This window comes from Arctopsyche grandis, chromosome 13 (assembly GCF_051622035.1).
Source record: "Arctopsyche grandis isolate Sample6627 chromosome 13, ASM5162203v2, whole genome shotgun sequence".
NCBI classification, from domain to species: domain Eukaryota; kingdom Metazoa; phylum Arthropoda; class Insecta; order Trichoptera; family Hydropsychidae; genus Arctopsyche; species Arctopsyche grandis.
In genome coordinates, this window is record NC_135367.1 from 11,589,288 (window position 1) to 11,615,634 (window position 26,347).

At 32.1% G+C, this 26,347-nt stretch overlaps 3 protein-coding genes and 1 long non-coding RNA gene across 6 annotated transcripts in view; 2 read left to right on the forward strand and 2 right to left on the reverse strand.

Moving 5' to 3' along the window:
• The window catches only part of LOC143921171 (uncharacterized), an 895,047-nt gene that overhangs the window by 360,957 nt on the left and 507,743 nt on the right, over positions 1–26,347 (forward strand). The window lies entirely within an intron of this gene.
• Positions 1–26,347, reverse strand: part of LOC143921164 (uncharacterized) — a 754,379-nt gene that overhangs the window by 359,839 nt on the left and 368,193 nt on the right. The gene's annotated exons all lie outside the window — the stretch shown is intronic.
• The window catches only part of LOC143921169 (uncharacterized), a 194,605-nt gene that overhangs the window by 117,437 nt on the left and 50,821 nt on the right, over positions 1–26,347 (reverse strand). The window lies entirely within an intron of this gene.
• On the forward strand, positions 3,345–5,816 carry LOC143920783 (uncharacterized). Its single transcript, XM_077443739.1, has 2 exons — positions 3,345–3,547; positions 3,618–5,816. The coding sequence occupies exon 2, from the start codon at positions 3,661–3,663 to the stop codon at positions 4,237–4,239; it is 579 nt and encodes a 192-aa protein (XP_077299865.1). The 5' UTR covers positions 3,345–3,547; positions 3,618–3,660; the 3' UTR covers positions 4,240–5,816.

Genomic DNA, 26,347 nt, shown 5'->3' on the forward strand with positions numbered 1-26,347 from the left:
TACCACAACTTAATCAAACAGTGGTAAAAATTACTTTTTTTAATATTATTTACTCTCATCTCGTATAAACCTAATATTAAAAACTTTTCTACTTTCTCATATCTTACTAACTGTGAAATTTATTACTCACATTTAATTATTTAATTTCTCTGTTTTTTCTTATGTTAATTTCCAAATTTTATGTATGACTATGTGTATGTTTACCCTTTAGTTTATTACTGCCAGCGGAAACCTATAATTGATCTTTTGTAATGTATTTTATTATTTGTTCTGTTTTGATATAAAATATACGTTTTTAAGTCACTAATTTTTCTATTAAATTGAAAAAAAATCACACAATACCGTTACCTATATATGTATGTATGTATGTACATATGAGCAGTTATATTTGAAAGTGGCGGAAGTCCAATTTTCATTTATATTTGACGTAATTCACAAATTGTGAATAAATCACTTATTCTATTTAGATATCTCCAGAATCTCTGAAAAAAACAGGCCACCAGTATTTTTAAATATTGTTAAACGCAAAACATTATATTTAATTAATGTTTTGCGAAATATTTCTCGAAATGAAGAAAAGTGGACATTTTCCACTTTCAAATATAACGACTCATACATATGTACTTATTGAATAAAATTATTTACGTACGCTTATGCACATCAGTTTTCAGTATCGTTAATATAATTATAACTTTTAAAAAGTCTTGTACAAGATATTTTTTTTTTTTGATAAAATTAATACATCACCATAATTTGTGTAGATATATATGTACATACATATATCTGTAGTAGTGTTGTGCAATATGTGATCGAAATATCAGAATTTTTAAATAATTACAAAAGAAAAATCGTACCACAAACTAAAATTTCAAAAAACATACTTATTTTTTACATATTATGTAAAAGGTTAATAATTCGAATATAAATATAGTAATATAGAAGAGAATTTTATTTTATCAGTTCCATTTCTGTCTCCTTTTTGTCCTATTGCCTGTATCGTGTACGCTCGTTGAACTATTAATGTATGAATTAAATCAATCAAAAAACATATGTAGATATGTACGTACATTAGAAATGATAAAAAAACGTAGATATGCACGTATGTACATTAGAAATTTCAGATCGATTTAACGATGAAAAGTGGGTCAAAATGGGGATTATCCTGAACGAACGAAACCATTCAAGTTAATTAAAAACTTTTGATTAGCGAAGTAAAACATGAAAACAATTTTCATACTACAAATATTTATTTAGACAGTTGCTTAAAGAATTTTGAATGTAACTTTGAAAGAACTATTGAGTGTTTAAGACTAATTAGAAAAATAAAAAAAGGTTTTATGTATGTATGTATGTATAATATATGTACTATGTAGGTATGTATCCATAAATGGATGAAATCGAAGTGCACAGTAGGTGTTATAGAAGTAGGCTTTGGAGACGTTGGATGTCGGTATTTTTCAATGTTGTTTGCAGAACCACAGCACCTCAAAGTGCGGTTCGCGTTGGAGATCTGGCTTCGTCCCTCGACCCCCCGTCTTACCCCCGGTCCGTCTCGTGGCCTTCCGTTCCTTGACCCGTCGTCGTCTCCACTCTCCATCCAGTCTCCACTACATCCTTATAAACTGGAAAAACGCTGCAGCCCAGACTCTCTTGCACCACATCGACACATATGCACGTACACGCTTTGTGCATCGAACAACCAACTTTGCTCTCAAATGAGTTTATTTATTGTTTCACCCCTTACCATTACTTGCCCATCGCTCGTCATTACGACTATGCCCTCTCAGCCGTTGACTGCTATCTCGCATTTTTATTTCACTTCTGTCCACAGACGCTCAGACAGACGATCGAGCACATGTTAATTGTTTATCGGACGTTTTATCTACATGTGTATGCACTGGACGGGTGCACATTGTATCCGCTGGTTCGTATGACGTCTATCTGTATCCGGATTTTTATTATCACTTATGTTATTTTTATTTTTTATTAACACACAAACTGATCAGAAATTATGTTTATGTGTGTGACTAGTTCGATACGAGTCATTATTATAATATAAATTTGTGCGAAATCATATTTAATTACATACTCTGCAATTCGAATATGTTCAAGAATATTGTATTCAAGTTTATGATACTATTTACCCCGAGATTGTATTAACTAATATGTTCAATAACAGTATAAAATATATTTTATACATATGTATATATATATAAATATATACATACATATAGATAAAGTTGATTGTATGCTTTCAATTTTTATTTAGCTTAATGAGCCAGATATAATTTTATAGAATTTATATTGATATTTAATTTAATGATGAATTGAAGAAAAATATCTTTAATAACAACAATTGAAATTAAATTAAATTGATGCACATTTAAAAAAAATAATAAGGATATGAAAATGTTTTGTAATCAATAAATACAATGGAAATTTGAAATCAATATAGGACAAATTTATGAGAAATGTATAATTATGTATGTCATAAAAATGGTATTATCAGCGGTAAAATTTTCATTAAAATTAGCTCCCCATATTTTACTTACACTACAGGCTATAAATTAAAATCTTAATAACATTTGAACGGCCACTTTTCAAATTATTACTAAAACTAAGCTCGCACTTCTACTTTTTCAATTTACATTTTTCACTAAAAATACTATATTCTTAATCAGTATTGAATATCTTATGCAGTTTCATCAACCGATACGAAACAAATTCGCCAATTTTCACCCAACTAGTGAATTTTCCGATCGCGTAGAAAAAATCGAGTCTCAGGGCCTGTCAACCGTTTCAGCAACGCGGTCAAAGTTAAGTATTCACGGTCGTCGTCTAAAATAGACGACACTCACGACTTTCCAGTTAATCTGTGTGTGAATCACGTTAACTGTCTTGACACGGATTACGTCAACCCTTTGTCCCGCGGATATTTCGGCACGTTCTGCGCTTCCCAAACCGCTTGTCTAGGGGTGACGTTCGATACAAAACACACATACGTACCAGTGGCGTGCGGTCCATGGATGCGGTGGATGCGGCGCATCCCCTATAACTTTAAAAAGCCAAGAGTATTTTTAATAAATATTTGAATTTCGCTTCGATGTATTCTTAGTGATGTACGTGATTATGATGTAGTTTATGAGTATATATATATATATTTCACATATCACGTGTTTTTTGTTACATGATGCATTATATAGGATCTTTTGATAATTTTTATTAAGGATTCGCATAGGCGGGCGGGCGGCCGGCCGGCCACAGGCGAGTGACGCTGGCGAGTAGACGCTGACTGAAGTGCGCCCGCGTCATGGATTCGGAGTCGATACCGATCCCATTTGCGCATGCGCACTATGAGGCTGTCTTATTCGCGCGGACGCGTTGACACTTGTTTAACCTCTACGGTGGATTCGGTTTCTCTGTTTGCTTATCTATTGAGTTTCACTTGGAAGCCGCTGTTGATCGATATTTCCGCACGCTACGCCCCAAGTTATTTATCAAAAAGCTAGCCGATTCATTTCTTTAGACGAAGTTAATCATTTATACTGTAAGTTGGTTATTTTTTACTTTTGAATTAAGTTTTCATTTTAATTAGTTTCGTCTAACTTTATTTTTAGTTTACTGTTCCACTACTTACGAGTTTTCATTATTGCCTTTAATATGGATATCGAAAATAACAATGAGAGTGGACTTGTCGTCGAGATCAATAATAATTGCAATTGTTTAATTGAAAATGTGCTGAAAAGAAGATTTGCTTCTCTCCCATTTAATGAAAAGGAGATTATTGTTAAGAGCCCCAAACCCACACCAATATTAAATATTCAGTCTAAAACAAAAACATTTAAAAGGTATTTTAACACAGAAACATACGAAAAAATTTCATGGATTTGTGGATGTGCTCACTTAACGAAATTATTCTGTTGGCCATGTATTTTATTTTCTCAAGAAGTGAATGTCTGGAGTAAATTTGGATTTTCTGACCTAAACAATTTAAGTAAATCGCGCAAGAGACATGAATGTTCTCAAGCTCACATATGTTCTGCTGCTCAATTTAAAAAATTTGGAAAGGGACCTCGTATAGAAAATTTTTTAAGTGCTCAATTTAAAGCAAATATTGAAATGCACAACAAAGAAGTTACTGCAAATAGATACATTTTGTCGAAATTAATAAGCGCGATCTGTTTTTTAGCAAAACAAGAACAACCTTTACGAGGACATTTTGAACACCAGGAATCGTAAAATAGAGGGAATTATATTGAATTGCTGTATCTGTTGAGTGAATCAGACATAAAATTGAAAACTCATTTAGATAACTCTACGGTGTTTACTGGATTATCGAACCATATACAAAATGACTTGGTATCCGCAATATCAAAAGTCTTGCTAGATGAGATTAAAACTGAAATACGTGCATCAAAATTTGTTTCCATAATTGTGGACGAATCTACAGATATCAGTCGCAAAGCTCAGCTATCTACTATTTTTAGATATGTAGATGAAAACAATGAAATTCAGGAGAGATTAGTTGGATTTGTCGATGTTAGTCCCAATAGAACAGCTAATTCTCTTTTTCAGCACATACGTGAGACCTTGGAAGAATTTGGTTGTTTGGACAAATTAATTGCACAAACGTATGATGGAGCGGCTGTAATGTCCGGGGAGCATAATGGAGTGCAACGAAAAATTCGAGATATTTGTCCTAATTCTTTATTTGTCCATTGTTACGCTCAGAGATTGAATTTAGTTTTGTCGCAATCTGTTAACCATATATCCGGATGCAAACGTTTTTTCAGCCGTATGTTGTCATTTTCAACTTTTTTTTGTAAGTCTTCAAGAAGAATTTCCCTTCTCGATTGTCAAATAAAAAAACGATTTCCCACTGCTGCCCCTACACGATGGAACTACAATAGCAAAATTTTAAATATGGTATTAGAATATCAAACAGAATTAATGGAAATATTTAATCAAATAATTAATGATGAAGACGAATGGGATACTGATGCTGTCATAAATGCTGAAGTCCTTCATCGTTATTTAAAAGAGTTTGAATTCAATTTCAATTTGCATTTATTTTCTGCAATATTTAATTCGGCAGATTTTTTATTTGAAATTTTACAAAAAAAAACCTTTGACATATCGTATTGCGTAAGTGAAATTAAAAAATTTGTAAAATATTTAGATAACAAAAAAGACGATTTTGATTCATTGTGGAACAAAGTAATAACTAAAAATTTTAATAGAAAAAGAAAATATGCTGAATGTGAAGAAGATGTGAAAACAACGTATAAACTTCACTATTCTGAAATTTTAGAAACTCTTTCAGTAAATACAACCAATCGATTTCGAGATATCGAAAATTTAAAATTTCTTTTAATTTTTTTTAACGTCAAAAAATTTAAAGAATATGAAAATAATTTTCCAGATATCCTATTTAAATCACTCCACCTAACTTATGGAAAATAATTTGATTTGATGAAATTAAAAAGCGAATTAATTTACATGTACTCAACGCAAGATTTTCATTTGAAATCTATAAATGACGTAAAGGAATTAATTGTGAAAGATGATCTAATAGAAGTTTTGGAACAAGTATTTAGTTTAATACAATTAATTTGTACGATACCTTCCACGAGCGCATCGGCTGAACGATCATTTTCGACTATGAAAAGAATTAAAACGTTCACCAGAAGTAGTCAAAGTGAAGAAAGACTCTCTGGTCTTACTAAAATTGCAATCGAAAAGAAAATAATGTCAAATTTAAAAAACAATAAAAAATTCTATGATGCGGTTATCGATGAATTTTGTAAAAAGGAACGAAGAATAAAATAAAATTTTAAAAAATAAATTGGTCGGTTTTTTTTTTCAAACAAGAGACAGCATCCCTTGTTTGAAAAGTCACCGCACGCCACTGATACGTACGTACGTACATCCTTCGATTCGTCGATAAGTTCCCATTTTTAGACACCGGCTTCATTCTATCGCCTTGCTCATCTGACACGTCTCCAGCCATTCAACGTTTGGCTGATGAATTATTGAAATTTTTATAATACAAAAAAAGTAATCGCCCGACGGTAATAATATTTTTGATAAATTATTCTATTGTTGATATTTTTCCTACTTATAACTCACGACATTCTTAAATTTAATTTACGAAAAAAATGTTAATAAATTATGCGATAGCTATCGCACGAATGATAATATTCAAATAGGGTTTTTACACTTTACAATTTATATATGTATGTACATAGGTGCATTACATCATAGGATTTTTGTTTAATCAAAGAAGTGTCCGATTTCAAAAAGCTGGTTGATAATTTTTGAATATATTACACTGAACTTCTATACTATATATGTATATGCATTAATGTGTGTATATAACTACCTTACAATATTATACAATTTAACAAATTCATTTTCTTTTCGAAATTCAAATTTACTGTCAATTTAAATTTCCAATAAATCGATAAATCTTTTCAGATTTTGACAAAAGTACATAACAGGACCGGCCCGAGGGTATATATTTTTTTAAACAATTAATTTTATAAGAGATCTTCTTCAAAATGTATTGAAAAATAGCTGTCATTAAATTCATCCTAAATACATATTTAGTTTTATGTCACGTTTCAGCAATTTAATTAAAATACAAATCCAAGCAACCATTTGTACCGATGACAGTTTATTGTTTGACATTTTTTATTCGTGAGTATTATTTGATTAAGTTAAGTTGATATTTGACAGTCATCTTCCTGCATTCCTTATAAATCATAAAATATTATAGTCAGTATTGTTATTTCATTAGAAAAATTAATGTTCAATATAATTAATATAATTCAAGTATTACTCTTTTTTTCAATATTATAATTTAAAAAGATAAAATGAGGGGGTCTTACGGCGTTCGTTGGACATGGTTTTCAAAGCAAGGGAGCAAAAAAGCATAGGTTTTCTAAGAAATTGACGAAATTGCGAAATTTGAAAAATTAAGAAATTGTGAAAAGCATCCATCCAACGGCGATCACTGCTAACATATGTACATACATATACCCAATTACATTCCATTTAAACTTTATTACTTTTCAAACTTAATTTAATTTATAAGTTTATTTATTTAATAGCAAATTGCTAACTAAAACATGTAAACAAAAAACAAACTAAAATAAATTAGTATAACATTGCATTTTAATTACATCTTCCACAGATGTATCAATTAACACCTTTCAAGAAGGCATCAATGTTATTAGCACCTCTAATGTTTTCAGGAACGGCGTTAGTATCAAATGAATGAATTTTCTTTTTTTAAATTATTTATTAACACAAAAATTTAGTACAGGTCAATATTATAAATTAATTCTCAAGATGCAACAATAGGCGTTATATGTATCTACCAATTCAAAAGTTTATAAAATGGCCTTCTTTTTAGTCAATCTTAAATATGTACAAACTTAACTCAACATTTCGATTAATTTCTAAGCCATTTTCTCGTTAAAATAAACGAAATCGACCCGACAGTGGAGTCGAGTGGAGTGTAGGTGGCACGAGAGTGTATTGATCATAGATTCGCAACGTCGCGTCGCGTCCGTTGTCGGTTGCATTGCAAAATAATTATCTAGACATTATAAAATTGTGCATGTGTGTGCACGTCGTCGTGTACACACTTATCGGGTCGGACATAAATAACAGTAATTTGCAGAAATCGACGTGCAAAAAAAGGCGCGCACTCGGTTCATCGAACGGACGACGGCCGCCGGGAAAAAAAGTTGTTTGCGGAAATCGACCGACGAATCCAAAACTCTATTTTGCAACGATGAAAAAAAAATGACTCCACCAACCACACTTTGCACGGCGAAAAAAAATCTGCACGGAAACCCCAAAGGTCTTCTGCGTATGTGCAGCCGAACCAACTCGCAACAAATTGCACCAGAGCGCTGCTACGAGCTCTCTAATCACGTCTGCTTTTTTTTGTTATCACAAATCTATAACGTATGTATGTCTGGGCGTAATAGCTTCAACTAAAAAATGCACATATAAGTAGTACTTAGCTATAGATGAAGTCTTATCCGGGTATGAAACACTTTAATGCATTGTTGACGACTTTCAAAACTAAAAGTCGAAGCTTGTAAGAAAGCCATTTTAAATCAACTACACATATAATATGTACATGGGTACACGAATTGGATGAAATTTTCTACAACTTTAATTTGAAACTTGTATATATGTATCTTTCAGTAAATTTACATACAATATAACTATTATTTCAGTATCAATGATGAATTTTCCGGAAAATTGAAACACAAACTTTTTTCATATTAACATCAATCAAAATAATAATGATTTGTCATTAATAAATTTTAATTAAATTTTCAACGGCTGAAATGGAGAAAATTTGAAATACATATATGTACATACATACGAAATATGATAAGATATATTTTTTTTAATATCAACTCTACATCTAATATTTACACAGATGATCAAAATAACGGCCTGCACTTGATATCAGGTATAATAGGTAATTTACTAATTTACATCTTCTCCAGCTTAATTTATTATTTACGATTTATAACACATGTTTCGAATTCGTTCTGTGTATACCTTATCGATACTTATCCATATATGTATAATATTATATTTCTATTAAAATCAACACCTCCTTCGCGAGGGCCCAAACAATAGGTCATAAAATTTTTATCAATATTTAAATAAATTTCAACTCAAAGCATTTCATCTACACACAGAGCCTGAATTGTACGATAAACAAAATACACACACAATATTTACAATACTGACGTATTTCAATGTTCAAACAATGACCAAATTTTTTAACGCTCAAACAATGCACAAATAGCGATATGTTCATACGCATGTGTATGTATGTACATATGTACTTGCACTGAGTGCGGAAAATATTGCCAAATCAGCCCGTACGGCCAAAACACGTATCGCGCGATACAACCGGGTGGTATGTACATATAATACATATATGTAGGAAAAAGGCGAACAGGTTTAATATAAGTATATATTTTTTTATTCGGGGAGATGACTGTAAGCAATGGTAAGCCCATACGGCGAGGAGTGCATTTTTTGCTAAGCCGGGAATAGAACCTCATCGCTGCGGGGTGTACAGGTTTTATGCACTTCATTGCGGGCCTTGGCCGTCTAGACACGCTAAGGGGTACATAACCATCGGTAAGGCTCACCGTCCATCGCCTACTCATCAATGAAAATTTTATTAAAGGTGCTACGTAAAAACGAGATCTGCGGTCGAAATTGTTGCAAATTTCCCGGAATTTTCCGACAAGAAAACGAGTTTTCAATTTTTAGTAGGCTAAGTTTAAAAATCAATATTTGTTACTGAATATAATCTCCTCATCTCACATATAATGTAAATTATTTATAAAATATGTATTTTTTTTGTTTTTGTAGTAAAGCGCTATTTTAAGTTATATGTACATATGTTACATATGTATGTATGTATGATTTTGAAGTTCTAAAGCGTCTAGTCAGCACGAAGCGCTTACTATGGAGAACTGTCGTCTGTACGTTGAAAATGCAAAGTCGCGATTATATTTTGTGTATTTTAAATAGATAAATTTAAATAGAATATTCATATTGAATGAGTCTGATTATTGAGTTTTCAATCATGATATATTATATGTACAGCCGTGGACAAATGTGTTAGGCCACTTGTAAAAATGATTTTAAACGAAAATACTAGGGTATTGGAAACATACATTACCTGTATCGCATCTTACTAGCAATTCATCTATTGTTTAATCCTAGTTTATCTTATTTAGTTGATTTTTATTTTAAAAAAATGCGAAATTGTCCATTTGACCCAAATCAATGCTTTGAGAGTAATAGTTTCCTCGCGTTGTTTTTATGGTTTCCGTTTATTTTTTGGTTTTTTTAAATGAAGTGCATGTTCTTTGATTGAATAATTCCAAAAACACGGGAATATGTAGAGTAAAGAAAACAGAGCTCGAATCATAGATGAAAATTTTCAAACAACTTAAATTATCGCAATGTTGCTGTCCAAACGATATGATGCAGTGAAATTGATTCTAAAAAATATCGATCAAAATCGGGAAGAATTTGGAAGAAAGCTCTATGTCAAATTCTCATTTTAACGACCATGTATTTCAAAATCCCAAAAAAGGACCTTCTGAACGTTTCATCGTTCATGTAAGTATTTCGTTATAGTTTTTACACAAAATTGATACATACATAGAAAAAAACAATACTACATATGAGCGAAAATCATTATTTGCATTAAAATGTAAAAATATTTACAAAGCAATTTATTTAGCATATTTGCAGTAAGTCAGTGCTACGAATACGAATCAAAACATATCCATATTTTTTATACAATATAATGTATTAAAAATAAATGTATACCTTTTGATAGAATACAGAATTATGTTAAAAAAATTAAAAAAATGTATATCCAAATAAAACATCTTCTGTAAAGGGTTTAAATTTCTATGAAAACAGTTATTAACAGCATCACAAAAATATCTCCTGATCGTGGACCATCCTAATGTACATACATACATGTGTGTACATAACATACATCTGTACTTATGTATATAGGCTACTATGTATTATACCGCATTAAAATAAAACTTTTCAACTTCATATTATACATAGCATACTTCAACGAATAATTACGAATAGTATCGAATTATAAATTTACATAAAATTCAAATCCACTGTCACTTCCAACAGTTCCAACTGATCGATTTTTCGATTGATACTCGCAGATTCTATCGCGGAATATCGATCGATATCGGATGACGACGAGGGACGGCGCGTTACGTTACACCTGAAGTATTTATTTTTAATATTATACTTATATTACAATGCACGTACATATATTTTACAATCATCAACTGGCGATTAGTCACGTATTTGTACGGAGTATTTGTATGACTTTTGAACGAATCGATAGATATATGTATGTACATATGTATGTATAATAAGCGAGTAAATATTTAGGAGTGGGTGCACCAGACATGCTAGCACTCGTACATACATACATATGTATGTACACACTGGGTACATACATAGTTTGCAATTTTAATTCACTCTCTTGGCAAGTGTCACCGACAAAATTTGAACATAGTGACCCCTAAAATGCTAATTTCGTGCCTCTCGGTACTAATCAAGTGTGAGTCTAACCATTAATAATAAAAATCGCACGATGAATTCAATAATAACTAAAAGTGTCTAGAAATAAGGTGACGCCTTTGCGTCTGTCCGGTCCGAGTTTATCAGTGTTATTTTTTTCGAATAATAGGAATAAGATAACGCATGTTATCATCTGACGAGTTGAGGCGATGATACTTTGACGTCTGGTGTGATTAGTGGAGACGACCTTTGCGATCAAGGACGTTTAGAATTAACATTTTAACCATTGTATTGTAAGGAACAATGGGGGTACAAAAGCCTCATGCGACACTGCTTTCCTGTCTTCTGTAGAATAAAAACTCACTATCACTTCTATTTACTTTCATATTAATACAACCAAGGCTGTCCTCAGTGTCATCAATTTTCCAATTATAGTTTGAAAAAAAAATTTGTTATTATACTTGTTACTAGTATTTTGCCCGTTGAAATTTCAACGGGTTGTTTCGGAAACGAATTAATACATGATTTGAAGTAAAGTTACAATACGAATAGTAATAATTACTCGGAATTAGAACTGAAACAAAAATCGGGATGGGAATGGGAATTAAAACATAGATCGGGAACCGGAACCGAAACAGGATTCCGGATCCGGAACCGAAAAAGGAATTTGAACTCGGTACTGAAAAAGAAATCCGGACACGGAACTGAAGCAGTAATCTGGAACCGTAACTGAAACAGGAATCCAGATCCGGAATCGAGAACCGGAACTGAAAAAGGAATCCGGATCTGGAATTGACACAATAATCGGGAACCGGAGCTGAAAAAAGAATCGGAATCCGGAACTGAAACAGGAATCCGGAAAAAGAAATCGAAATCGATTTGTAATAATAATTAATAATATATACATCCTGGCATACTAAAATTTTTTGTTTTGAAATCTCCAAACTGGTTGACTCGTCCGGCACAAACCGATTACATATGTACATCGCAACCGTTTTTATAAATATTATTATACTTAGTTATTATAGTATGTATGGTGATGATAAATATCTGTCAAAAATTAAATTAGGCTGTTATGAAAACGCAAAATATGGGAGATGGTCTTTTTTATACAAATAAATAGTTAATACCAAATTTAAAGCCTACAGCAATTTTAAATTCCCATTATTTTGGAAAAAATTATTTTATTTAATGATTTTGTTCCTTATATGTTCCTTATATGTATGTACATATATGTATGTACGTATTTTATTATAGTTGAATAAAATATGTGACAATATATGTACATACACAGGACAACCCAGTGCATGTTAATTTAGCGCCGACCTTTTCGGCAACGACGACTCGGCGCGCGACAACTCAGCGCATGACAACTCAGCAGACGACAATTCAGCGCATGAACTATTCAACGGACCGACAATTCAGCGCAAAATCATTTTTTTTTTCAAAAAGTTTTAAATGCGTTTTCGAAAATAATTATTCTATTGAAATCGTCGGTCATATCTATACAATAATTTCATAAAATGCGAAAAAAATTATTTCATACTCTTTGTGCCTTTATAATTTTCTCACTGGAACGAAATACATATTACACAAGCAGGGTTTCTTAACTAAGGCAAAAATTTATTTTCTAATTTTTTTGTATTCGTGTTCTCTGGTTATACACGAGGAAAACCTTTGTGGTATCGTTGATGTATTGTAAACCTTGTTGTATCAGACGTGACTCAAGTTTAATTAATATTCTACACTACAGATTTCTTCTGCACGACTTTTCACCTAATATCCTGCCACTCCCATTCGAATCCTTACGCCATAGTGTACATGTGTACTTACACGGTACGTGAACCGAAATTCAAAAATTGCTCGTTTAAAATACAAATTCGACGTCAATTAAACCGATATAAAAAATTGAAGGAACTTTAGAACGAACGGAAATAAATTCGAACGACATTACTACTTTCACCTATGTGTGAACAGGTCACAATAAGAGGTTAGTAAAAAAACAACCAACAGACAGACGGACGATTTATTCTGAAAGAGAGCGTTTATTTCAGACAAGACTCAAACCGATGTGGTGTAATATTCATGCACACACCGGCATTATGCATTTTTTTTTTCGAGTTTATAAATACGAGAATATGCGGTTCTGGTATTCATTAGTTTTTATCGCTCTCTTTGAAGCTAAACATTCATTTATATATCCGCCGCGGACGAGATATGATTTTTTCCACATACGCCGAAATATTAAGATCAAATTTCCGCACTGGAACGAAATTGACCTAATGCTTAAAAATATACACTTTAAAATAAATTTAGGATGTCTGAGCGTCTGTCTCGTCGATGATAGTAGTCTGATGAGACGCTTTAGGCCCCGATTAAAGTCGTTTGCGACTGAACATAACGTCGACTGGAGAGGTTTTGTCTAGACGGCGGCTTATGACGTCAACGTTGGGCTGCTGCCTGCCGGATTTTCTACCCTACCTACGCCACTGGACACTCATACTATTGCCGTTTTTATGACAGGGTTGCCAACTCTGCAAACTTCCGCTTAAATTAATTTTTTAAAAATACATACACATGTATGTATGTACACACGTATTTAACGAAATGCACGACGAGCCATGTGACATGACGCTACAGGCTGTTCATATTTAGACATAATCATATTGTATATGAAACAATTTCTAAGAAATATAGGTATTCCGAAGAATAGCAAGAACATAAATACACATAAGCAAAGTCAAAATTCAAAATGAATGTATACATACTTATATAAATTTTCTTATAGAATTCCATAATATGTAGGTATGTATGTTAATTGAAAGTGATGGTAGCAGAAAAATTAAAAAATGGTGGCAGTAATAAGAATACGATGAATGTTAAAATTTTTCTTACCAAATACAGGTTATATTGAAACTAATGTCACTAAACCAATATTTATTTTATCCAGAAAGCAACATAAATAACATTAATCCCATTTAAGAGGTCGCTAGGGGTGGTGTCACCTGCTGCGTGGTGGTGTCACCTAAAAATATTTTTTATTAATTATTAATTTTTGTTTATTGTTATGACTTACGAAAGAGAAACGCCAGAATAGAAGCTAAGTTAAATTGCGGTAGTCCGTCAGTCTGAACTGAATCAGTTAACCTTCTTACCTTTAGGTACATACACTGATTTCTCAGGAATTCGAACAAAAGCCAATAATGGCTCATATTTGATGCTATATATGTACATATATAGCTGCACCAGACGGATTTCGCAGTAGCTGTATAAATACAGAAAGCTGTATACATTGCAATGAGGCGTGTAGCCGCAGACTGCACTCCCCGGGCATGGGCACGATGCTACATTTAATACAGTAGTATTAAAATTGATCATATAATTTTGCGAAATAGCTTTTTTAATTAAATACATAGTTGCTACTGCAGTGGTAGCTCATCCAGATAGGTTGCCATTTATGCCATTTTTTATCATCCACATGGGTTGCGGGGCTGCAGCCCTCCCAGTATAGTACATATACATGCTATTTTTGTTTACATTTGGTCACAGGTATGGTGAACGAGCTACTGCAGCCTGCCACTTTGAATACCCACGAGCCGCCACTGATTGACGGTTGAAAATCAACGAAAAAATTGCGCATAAGTTTCGATAAATGACATAATGTATGCGCATTCACACACATACATATTTGAAAACTTATATGAGACGTAGAAATTGAACAATTCAATACAGTAATTTTCATACCCATAATATGAACATGTGCTTCCAAGAAAAAATAGCAAACAGTAGACAAGTTCCAAAGGTTGTTCAAACACATTTGTGTATTCCTAGTTATAAATTTTCAGCGAAGGCAAATCAATTATGAACAATTCAACAGAACAATTTGATATATGTATGTACATATGTACATATTCACGTTCGAGCGTCTCCGCATACATACACATGTACATATGTACATCTTGCCAAAAAATATTTGCTCACCCGTCTGCGAAATAGTGCGCTAGTGCCTTTGGTTAATTACCCGAGTCGAGTCGTATGCAAACGGGTGCTAGACAATAAATAAATATATGCGGTTATTGTTTGCTTAATTTACAGACGACGACGATTGTGCATTTCTTTAAACTAAAACATATTGTCCCAGACGCACCAAACGTTGATTGCGTTTGCAAACAACCAGTACCCCTACGACCGTGGGAAAACGAAAAAAAAATAGCAACAACACAAAATAAAAACAAGATCGAATTCGGGTTTGTGTGTCACAGTGCAGCTCGTCAGTGGCTGACACCGAAGCAGGTCGACAATTATAAGGCGGCTGTGAAGATGCAGTTGCAGTTGCAGTCGCAGCTGCATTCACTTTCGCGTCACTACTACTATGTATGTATTTACTGGTATGAGAGATCGGTGGCCCTCAAACGGCCGTGAACACACCAATTATGTCACCCCAATTATTAGAGAGAAAACGAGCTTTTTAAATTGAAAACGTTTAGCAACTGCCTACTCACAAACTGGTTCAAAAATCATCATACTGCATTTTTTTTAAATAAATTAATATTTTATTTAAAATTTAGCTTCGTCTAAAATTAAATTCTTTAGTCGATAGGTCGATTACGATGCGGTCGTCTTTAAATCAATTTTTTTGTAATATTTTGATTGACTAATTTGAATTACATACGTATATATTGTAATATACATATGTATAGTCTAAATCAAACCAAGAAAATTATTCATTTAAAAATTGATTTGATTTTTCAATGAATTTAAAATATATTTTAAATAAATCACAAGATTGTAAAATTGTAATTATACATATATGTATGTTATGTATGTGCATATTTATGTGTAATTTTTTTATATATACATACATACATACATGTAAAAATTAATATAAATTTGCATGTATTTATATAAGAAAAATAATTTTAAACATCGATATCAAATATAAATCATATGTGGACGTTAAAAATTCAGATCTAAGATTCAATCAAATGTAAATACATATATATGTAATTTGGAATAAACGGGCAGTCTTTCTGTATAATTTATATTACATTGTATGTATATATGTATGTACATATATATAATATTAAATACACATAAAATAGAAATTAAGTTAAACTCAACATCAATTAAATCATAATTAATTCGGAAGTATGTAGTCTTAACAACACGTTTCATTGCACTTGAGGGAAACGGAAAATTTATTTGCGATTTTCACATCCTCCGAGATGAATTATATATAAACCAATTTGTTCTACTTAAGCAATAAAATTTAGAATCTTATAAATACATATACATATATGTATGTACATATGTACATATAAAAGCAAAAACCCGCCGGAATGCGGTAAACACGTTTTCTCTCGAGTATTTTTTCCGACTGAGAAAATTTAATGCGTGTCATTTGAAAATATTTCCAGCCAAAAGTGCATTCGCACTCAGGAAACACATCAAATCTTACTGCATTTATGCATAGAATGCGACTGTAAATCACTTCGGATCGAATGCGAACGGGCAAAAAGACACCTCGAAGAGACCTCGGAACGATTTGTCATTGCCAAAATGCGTCATCTTCGACTTTTTATCCGTTTACGATCTGTTGATTTGAAACCCTCGTCAGAGTGATTGATGGTCAACGATTGCATTCGTCGACTCGATTCACTTTTACAACGACGAATGCGTTCGACAACCTTGAATAGCGAAAGTACGACAATAAAATTTGCCAAAAAATAACCCAAAAAAATGAAAATAAAATAAAAGTCTAATCCGGATTAGTACGAAGTTACGATCGAAAAGAATGGCATAATTTAAACGCACAGTTCCCAAATTTAAGTCGGAAAAATGAATAAAAAGAAAATTTAGCATTCGAGGCGAGTGTTAGCTTCTTACCTGAGAAAAGTCGTGACTTAGTGAGTATGTGTGTGTGTGTGTGCAAAAAAGGAAAATGGGCAAGTGAGAGGGTTTCGTTATCGAAAATAGAAGAGGTGTGAATGAATACGCCGAAGGAAGGTCCTGTAGGTATGTTCTTCTTGAATCAAATAAGTCAACAGAAGAGAAATGGTAAACAGTATATATTTATAGCAGTGCAGTGGAGTGGTAATGTCCTATATATTCGCCGCCCAAGGATGCGTTCCATTCGCGACCGCGGAATTTATTATTGAAATACACAACCATTGCCCACAACTATGCATTCGAGGGGCGATGCACTCTTATGCATTTCAATCAATATAATAATATTATATATATGTATACTACCGCCCTAAAAAAAAAGTGCAACCGTACGCCACTATGACATTTATAGTGACGTCTGTGGAAATGCATAGCCGTGCAGTTTTCCATACATATATTCTAATACCATGAAGTGCAATACATTTTGAAATTTTATGTATAGAAATAAAAACATATGTACATACATATTTCAAATCGAATACAAATAAGTTATGACTTTAAGCTATTATACATATATAATATCCGTCTAATATTTGCGTGCGTGTGTATGTCCATTAACATGCTACGTATCTCATTCTCTCCTTGGAATCGTATATCGCGGAAAGAGACGCGGTATAGTGTGGGCTTTGCGCATGTCACTTCGTTCACATTTATAATATTTAAAATTTAATTAAATAAAAAGAAAAGCGTATTTTTACATACCTCCTTTTTAATTTATTCTTTTGTTTGTGTCGACCGATCATATGGCAACTTCCGTTGATCCGAATTGCGATATTTTACCGAATGCACAAGTATGTGCACACAGGCCACTAGTTATACATACATGTGTATAAAAAAATTACGTTTTCACGAGCGTTGTTGCGTGTTATTTTTGAAATAAACTATCAATTTTTTTTAATTATAGGAATTTAACAATAAAGTATGTAGTTTTTCTTTAATTAAACAAACGGCATTTAAATAGTGAACTTTTTCCCAACATTGCACGTCATTGAATTAGCATTGTACGTATAATATTACTATACATACATATGTTGTTAAAAACTAATAAAATATATATGTATGTAATATAAAATAATAATTGTTTAATTGAAACAATTCTAGGTCATAATATGTTCAATATATCAATACAAATAATGATAAACTACCGAGCAACAATAAAAATCACAGTTTTTACTTACCAGAGCGGAAACCAATCAATCTTCACTTAGTTTGGCGCACTAAATTTGAATATGACAATGATTTTGTTGGTTTTCTCTCGTTTATGAGATATAAGCATTTAAAAAAGCGCTATTTTTACAGATTTTTTGCTTTGACAGTCTTAAATTCAAATCTAGTATTGCTGTGCCAAAATGGAGTATTGAAATCATTAGTCGGATGTTTATTCTATTGGTTGTGATTTTTCATTGCTTTAAAATACGTGTGGATACATAATAGCTTTAGGTAAATAGATACATAATAGCTTTAGATAAATGGATACATAATAGCTTTAAATAAATGTATACATAATAGCTTGAGAAAAAAATGTAAATTTTTTACTTTTAAAATTCGCTCGATAATTAATTAGAAGTATTATATTTTAAAGCAACAAAAACAATAAACAGAAAAAAACACCTGACTATTGATTCCAATATTGACTTTTGGCAAAGCATTACTAGATTTTGAATTCAAGACTACAAACGACAAATCTGTAAAAAAATTGTGCATAAACGAGAAAATACCATTGTCACATTATAATTTAGTGGGTCAAACTTAGTAAATATTGATTAGACTCCGCCCCGTATTTTCGTTTTTTTTTTTTTTTTTTGATCCATTGTTATTTACGCGATACACCACCAGTCATGTCGGAAAATAAAGCGAAAAATCGTTAAAATTTAAATGATTAAATGAAATTCATCTCCATTTTACATTCTCGACTTATACATACCTTAAAAGGTAGCCAAAACCATCGCAGACTTAATATTATACGTAGAAAATAACAAAACCCTTGTAATAACAATACGCTCATACATACTTACAAACCACAAGAATACCTTTCCGAAAATCAAACAAACACCGTATATTTAAGCAATACATTCAGAAACTTCTCAGTCGGAAAATTGCCCACCCCACGCGACCTATGCAAAGGAAAATCTCAGAAACATCCCAAAGGAGAGCTTCACACCTTTTGACACGTCGAACACACACACACACCCACACACACCAGGTGATCGATTCAATCGAAAAGCGTGAGAAAGGAGTTACATCATATGGCATATGTGGGTATAGGAGACTTGTATCGTACAGTGCGAGTGCGACCTCGGGGTGTGTCATTTTTTTCCGATGGGCACGCACTTTCGCGTCGTCACGTCCGTCGATGGCGATTTGCGCGTAACTGTTTACACGTAAATAAGTCGACGCAAACAAGAGCTGAAACGAGACAATCGAGTCGAGTCGAGTCGAGTGGAGTGTTATGAGTTGTGTTGGGGAATGCGCGTTGGCCCGCGACTATATAAATAGCGAAGTGGTCTGCGGCCCGTCTGCGACCACGCTGACTCACTACGCGGACCACAGACGCCCAACATGTGGCTCGCGACCCCTCCTAAATCCGAACTACATATGTACATATGTATGTATGTACGTGCTAGTGCTTTCGACCCGGGCGACCTGGGAATACCCTGATTTTTCAATGACTCGAGGCCTGCTTATCTGAGCTTATCTTGAGTGCTTGAATATGCTTATCTTGAATCCCAGATATTTCATATTTTATATTAAAATTTACTAAAAATATTTCACAATATTTTTTTCATTATAATAATACATATAAAAAAAAAATACCATTTATCGGCACGGAAAATAAAAATAATGCCCCTCTCTAAAGTAGCTCGCACGACAGATACGGTTTTCAAAATTTGACAAAAATAAATGCCGACACAACCTAATCTCAAATGAATAGGGCCAAACCTAACTTAAGCCAACCTAACCCTTAAATAAATAAGTGTTGACTGCTTAGATACTATATGTTTTGATGGATATTACGATGTGTGGACCATGGGGAGTGGGAATGGATCATCCAAATGTCAAAAATTATAATTTCACTGAACTATACCCACTGAAAATTTAACTGGTTATGATTTCATTGAAACGTCAAATTTTATTTTTGTTACCGGCAACCCGTTTGACGTTTGATTTGCCGGGCGAACGCCTATTCTGTCATGCGAGTGTATTTTAGAGGTGTTAATTTGACATTAAATGTCGTTTTGACATTTGCCGTGTAATTTTTTTTTAAAGCCGAGCCAAAATGTGCCAGACCGTGGACATACAGCCAATCAGAGTCGAGTGGTTGAGGAGACGCGGGGAAGCGTGGTAGCGGAGAAGTGAGGGGGGGGGTGTGGATAGTCATGTGACGTCAGGCCGACCGACGACAGGCATTGCGACGTCAGGCCGAGCGACGGGTGACACATATACACACACAGACATTAATTCACCATTTCGAACGGGTTGGATTGGTGAGCGTGTAATGCGCGCACTTTTCATTACGATTAATATTACGTGCGCGCGCGCCTATAAATTACCTTACATTATATATATTTACATGTACAATGTATATAACATATAACTTTATTTTAATTTATGTATCAATTCCTTTCCGAAACCACCCGTTGAAATCAACGGGCAGAACACGAGTACTAATAAATAAAAATAGTTTCATATCCGGATTAAAAATTATTTTCAATACTGTTGGCATCAAAACAAAAAAAAAAGTAAAAAAAAAACATTTGATTTCATTCCAGGAACAGGAAAAAATATTTTTTTTTTAAGTGATTGACTAATAACAGTGATTAATTTAAGGGACTTTGCACCTTTTTCATATTACTATGATATTATAGCGCAATATTGCGAATTGGCTGATATTCAACACATTGATTGATTATTATTGTAAAAATCATTTATGTATATGTATATTCAGTAATATATGTAAGTATTGTTGCTATATGAGAGGTAATCTGGGATAAATGACGAATATATACGAATCAATAGACTAGTATGTATGTACATATATACATGTACATTTATACATGTAGTTCTATACAAAAAATTTCAATTCACCGATATAGCTGTTATCCATATGTGAGCGATAATCGCGGGTTTATAAGGATTTTGGAGGCGACATACAAAGAAGAAAGTTCGTCTGTTTGTGACTTTGTCTTTCGAAAAATCCACCTGATAAATCTCCACTAAGTTTAAATACAAGCTTAAAAATTGTTTATCGCACGTGAATTTTCATATTTACTTTAAAAATTCTACATTTTGAATGTAATATAATGCGATTTTCTTTGAATAGTGGCAATGATTGCACACCGTAATTCAACTCGCTTTTGAAAAAGATTTTCGATCGTTTGAGGAATATTAAAAAAAAAATTTAATGTGGCCAACCTATGACTTTATCTACATATGTATTTGTGGAATATAAGAAGTATAAAAAATAAAATTCCATAATGACGCACACATACACATTCAAACATACCGGTTATGATATCATTTTCGATAGAGCTTTGAGGGCTAATGTAGGGAAACTAACACATGACAAAAGTCGTACTTCCGGTTGTCGTATTTTGTTCATAATGTTTTTATTATCTAATATTACTTTAAATATTATAAGAATAAAATATAAAAAAAGATTCAAATAATTTGAAGGGTCAAAATAAAATAATGAAATATTGCTTTTAAAAAAATTACTACTTTCGGTTTACAAATCTTAACCAAAACCTTATCAACTCTAAGTACATAAAAAAATACAAATATAAATTTTCAGCTAGATACGTTCAATAGTGTGAAAAAAATCGTTAGGTGACAATATTTTTGAATTCCGGTTTATTTATATGACATCGATGTAAAAACTATACTGGATTTTTTTCCGGAAGAGCACATATATTTAATGGTATGGAAAAAATAGTGGAAGAAAAGTCAAAAAATAATACTCATTAATTTTTCGAATGAAAAATAAACAGATTGCAAACAAGTACATACATATGTATGTATGTAGGTCAAAGATAAACAATATGTTATCGGAGTGTTTAAATAAAAGTTTTGGATTAAAGCGGCCGAAAGAAAAGCATTAAAATCCAATATATGTACACCCAGCGCAAAACTAAGCTTATCAGTCACAAATTTTACCGGAATGGCCCATTTTTCGCCCAATTGGGTCTCACTTTCTGGCAATTTTGTTTTTATACTTTTACAGTTGTTTTCAGCATACCTCAACGTATTGTTGCCAAAAACTTTTAAAGTCAGTTTCCCCCAGACTTTCAAGTAGTGCGTGTCTTTTGTTAGTGTTGTGAGCGTTGAGCGTAAAATATGAATTTTAGTTGATCGCCGAGAAATCAAAAATTGTCACTTTCTGGGAGGAAAATTATTCTTTTGTGGAAATTTATCGACGAACGGGGACGTATTCTACCTACAATAACTATATTTTTTAAGAAGTATAAAAAAACAATGGACATAACACCTGTCGAAAGAGGAAAAATGGCAAAAAAACTGATTTCTCGAGACGAACGAATTTTAAAGAGAATTTCACTTCAAAATAGTTTCAAAACTGCGTCAAAAATTAGGTCTGAGTTCATTGAAGTTGGAAAAAACAGTAAGCCTTAGAACAGTTCAATATAAACTAAATGAACTTGGTCTATTTTAACATTAAATCCGTTTTTAAAAAATCCGTTTTTATCGATTTCTTGATTTATGAAATCTACTCCAGGTATAAAAAAAAATGATCATTTTTACTCCAAATTTACAATGATTCCCCTCATAATGTTATCTATTGACGAAATCACTTTTTTTTTTGCTGCATATTGATGAAGAGGAGTTGTAGAAAATAATACGAAAACTGTTATTTTAAATTCCTTTCCTAGTCTTTAAAAATATATCGTTATTTGCATGTGATGCAACTGATAAGCTTCGTTTTGCGCTGGGTGTATGTACTCATTAAGAAACAATAATTTTATAGATTGATTTCAACTATTCAAAAACCGTAACTTTAGAAAGAAAGAATATCTCATTTTATTCGGTTGAATGAAGGTGTGATTATTTATCAGTGACATCTTCTTTAGATCGAGGCCTTACAATGTCGCAGATTAATGACGTCACGTAAATTTATACGTGATACATGGCATTCGATTTCCACCGAAACCTAAAGGATAACGTTTCAATTTAAGAAATAGGATCAATTTATATCACGTTGCGATACATTACATATAAATATATATTTTGATGTAAAAGTATCTAATTAAGACACATAAAACTCAATGAAAAACAACTTCAACCTTGTCTTTCATTCCTTCGAATGTTTTAATTTTCTTGTAAATTTTCCGACTCTGACATTTTCCATTTACCAAAAATGAAAACACCCGATAAAATTCAAAGGTGAGCGAGCATTCTTCCAACCGAATTAAATAAAATAGACACAAAGTTTTTAATTTTCGCCTTTGAAGTGGGGCTTCAAAGCACAGCTGACACTAATCCCAAGGTCGTTACATTTTCTTTCTCTGAAAAGGAAATTTTTTTTTTTTTTTTCCAAATTCCCCCATTCAAACGGACACAGTTCACAAAAATAAACCAATTCAAGATCTTCTATTCATTTACTTCATTTCCAACATTTAATACGGATCATAAAGACACTGCATAATAAAATACCTATATGTACTCACTAAAACAATTTTACATATAATATACAGAATAGAAAAATCGGATATTGACACAGCACGTAGTAACGTCATGCTAACAAGTCAAAATTTCTAGATTAGATATGATGCGATGCAATCGCGCAACATTTTCTAGTTTTGCAGTATTAAAGCAAACATCACTAAACAGCAAAAAACAACCACACAATATATGAAACTGAATCGCGCAAAGATTCTTCCGCGTTTGCTAATCTTAATAGCACCATTGACCAGGTCAGTCTGACCCCCATAAAACTAATCAGCAAACTTAACATTCATGAAAACACACACGCACATTCGATATTTTGGTTTTTCAATGCATCATACATATGTACAAATAAAATAAAACAAATAGATAACGCTTTTAGTTTTGACATTATCTTTTAAACATATGTAATTGTATGTATGCACTGAGTTTTTTGTCTGGACAAATAAGGTCATATTTGTGTGAGTGTGATTTCTATACATTCCGAGTAGAATATAGTAGACTGTAGACAAAATGATAAAAGTCATGCAGTAGACTAAATAATATTGTTAGTGTAAACACGACTAAATCTGTACGCCAACATTGTTTTTAAAACAAACATCGTTATCGCGCGTGTATAGCCCGGGCGGCTACAAAATATCGCACGTGTACTCCGTTCACTACGTAAATACATATGTACATACATACATATATATATATATATATATATATATATATATATATATATATATATATATATATATATATATATATGTATATATATATAAATATATATATATATATATATATATATATATATATATATATATATATATATATATACACATATATATATATATATATATATATATATATATTTATATATATATATATATATATATATATATATATATATATATATATATATATATATATATATATATATATATATATATATATTTATATATATATATATATATATTTATATATATATATATATATATATATATATATATATATATATATATATATATATATATATATATATATTTATATATATATATATATATATATTTATATATATATATATATATATATATATATATATATATATATATATATATATATATATATATATATATATATACTGCCTGTTCCTCTTGTATCCTGCTCGTGCACATTAAATAAGGCTGTACGACAAAAAAAGAGAGAATTTCAGCGCACGCCACTGATATAACTGTCGTTGCCACTGGCGTTGTCGTCTTCCTCATCGTGGACATCATCGTGGCGTGGCATGCTCGCGGTCGTGACGTCACCCACGTCATCGGCGTCGTCTTTATGCTCGTCCGCGTTCTCGATGATAGCGCGTCCTAACCTCAATTCTGGTTCTGATCCCGAACGATGCCCCCAAATATGGGATCCATGAATGTGTGCGGGAGGATATTTAAAGTCAAAGTCTTTACCAACTCGTTTTAATGTCTAGCTTCGGACTCGGCCATTGCCGGAGTGCCCGAATGAAAGTCCTACCAACTTAAAATATTCTCAGTCATACCAATCCCACATATATATATATATATATATATATATATATATATATATATATATATATATATATATACATATATATATGTGTGTATTGAATACATCTGTACCAAAAATACGTTCATCGATCAAATATTTAAATTAACCCCACCACCTTTCGATTGCACTCATTTCGTGTAAAAAATGGTACAGCGGCTGATATCACCACTGTAAATGTTTAATGAGTAAGTATGCACACTTGTGTGATAATAATCACTGGAGAATCATGCGACGATCACGTTCCTTTTTTTTGTAAGATTTCAATACGTATGTATGTACATATGTCTTATTCAGTACGTTAAAATGTTCAATAATAATAATACGAGAGGGATAATAAATTTGTCTGCAAAAATGGAGGCTATCGGAGTGTCGACCCCTAACTGATAACCCGCGGGTGTCATCACGCCACTCTCCGTGTTCGTCTACCGATTCAATTTACATCCGAGATAATGGTCAAATTGGTTGATTCAACTTTTTTTTCGTCTTTGTTTATGACGCAATGTGGCAAATACGAGACTTTTTCCATGTTTTTTTTTATTCATAACAAAGTGGTCTTTCCATTACTGAAAAGATTCGATTCTTTTTCGACATAAAAAGAAAGATTATTTGTACCGTGATTATACATCGCATCGTGTGGTCCGTTATTTTTCAAGAATAAAAATAAATTAAAAAGTGGGTATCAACCTTAAAAGATTGGTTTGTTTAATTGTTTCGAAAATAATATATAATGGCACTCAACAATGATTGAGATGTACATTTTAAATATTTAATTGAAATAAACTTAATTTTACAATAAAACATATGTACATACAAAATCTTAGATAAGATATTCAAATTTGATACTAGAGAGAAGATTAGATATAAAAGATTTCATTTGAATTTTAACTATCAACTTATTGTTGATTTGATTATAAACTTATTGTATTCTAATTTTTCTTATTTTTACATAGCTTGTGCATAATTCTAACAAATTTAAATAAAAATACAAAATACGCCGTCTAGGTAAAAATCATTTAAATAATAATTAAAAGTGAAATTT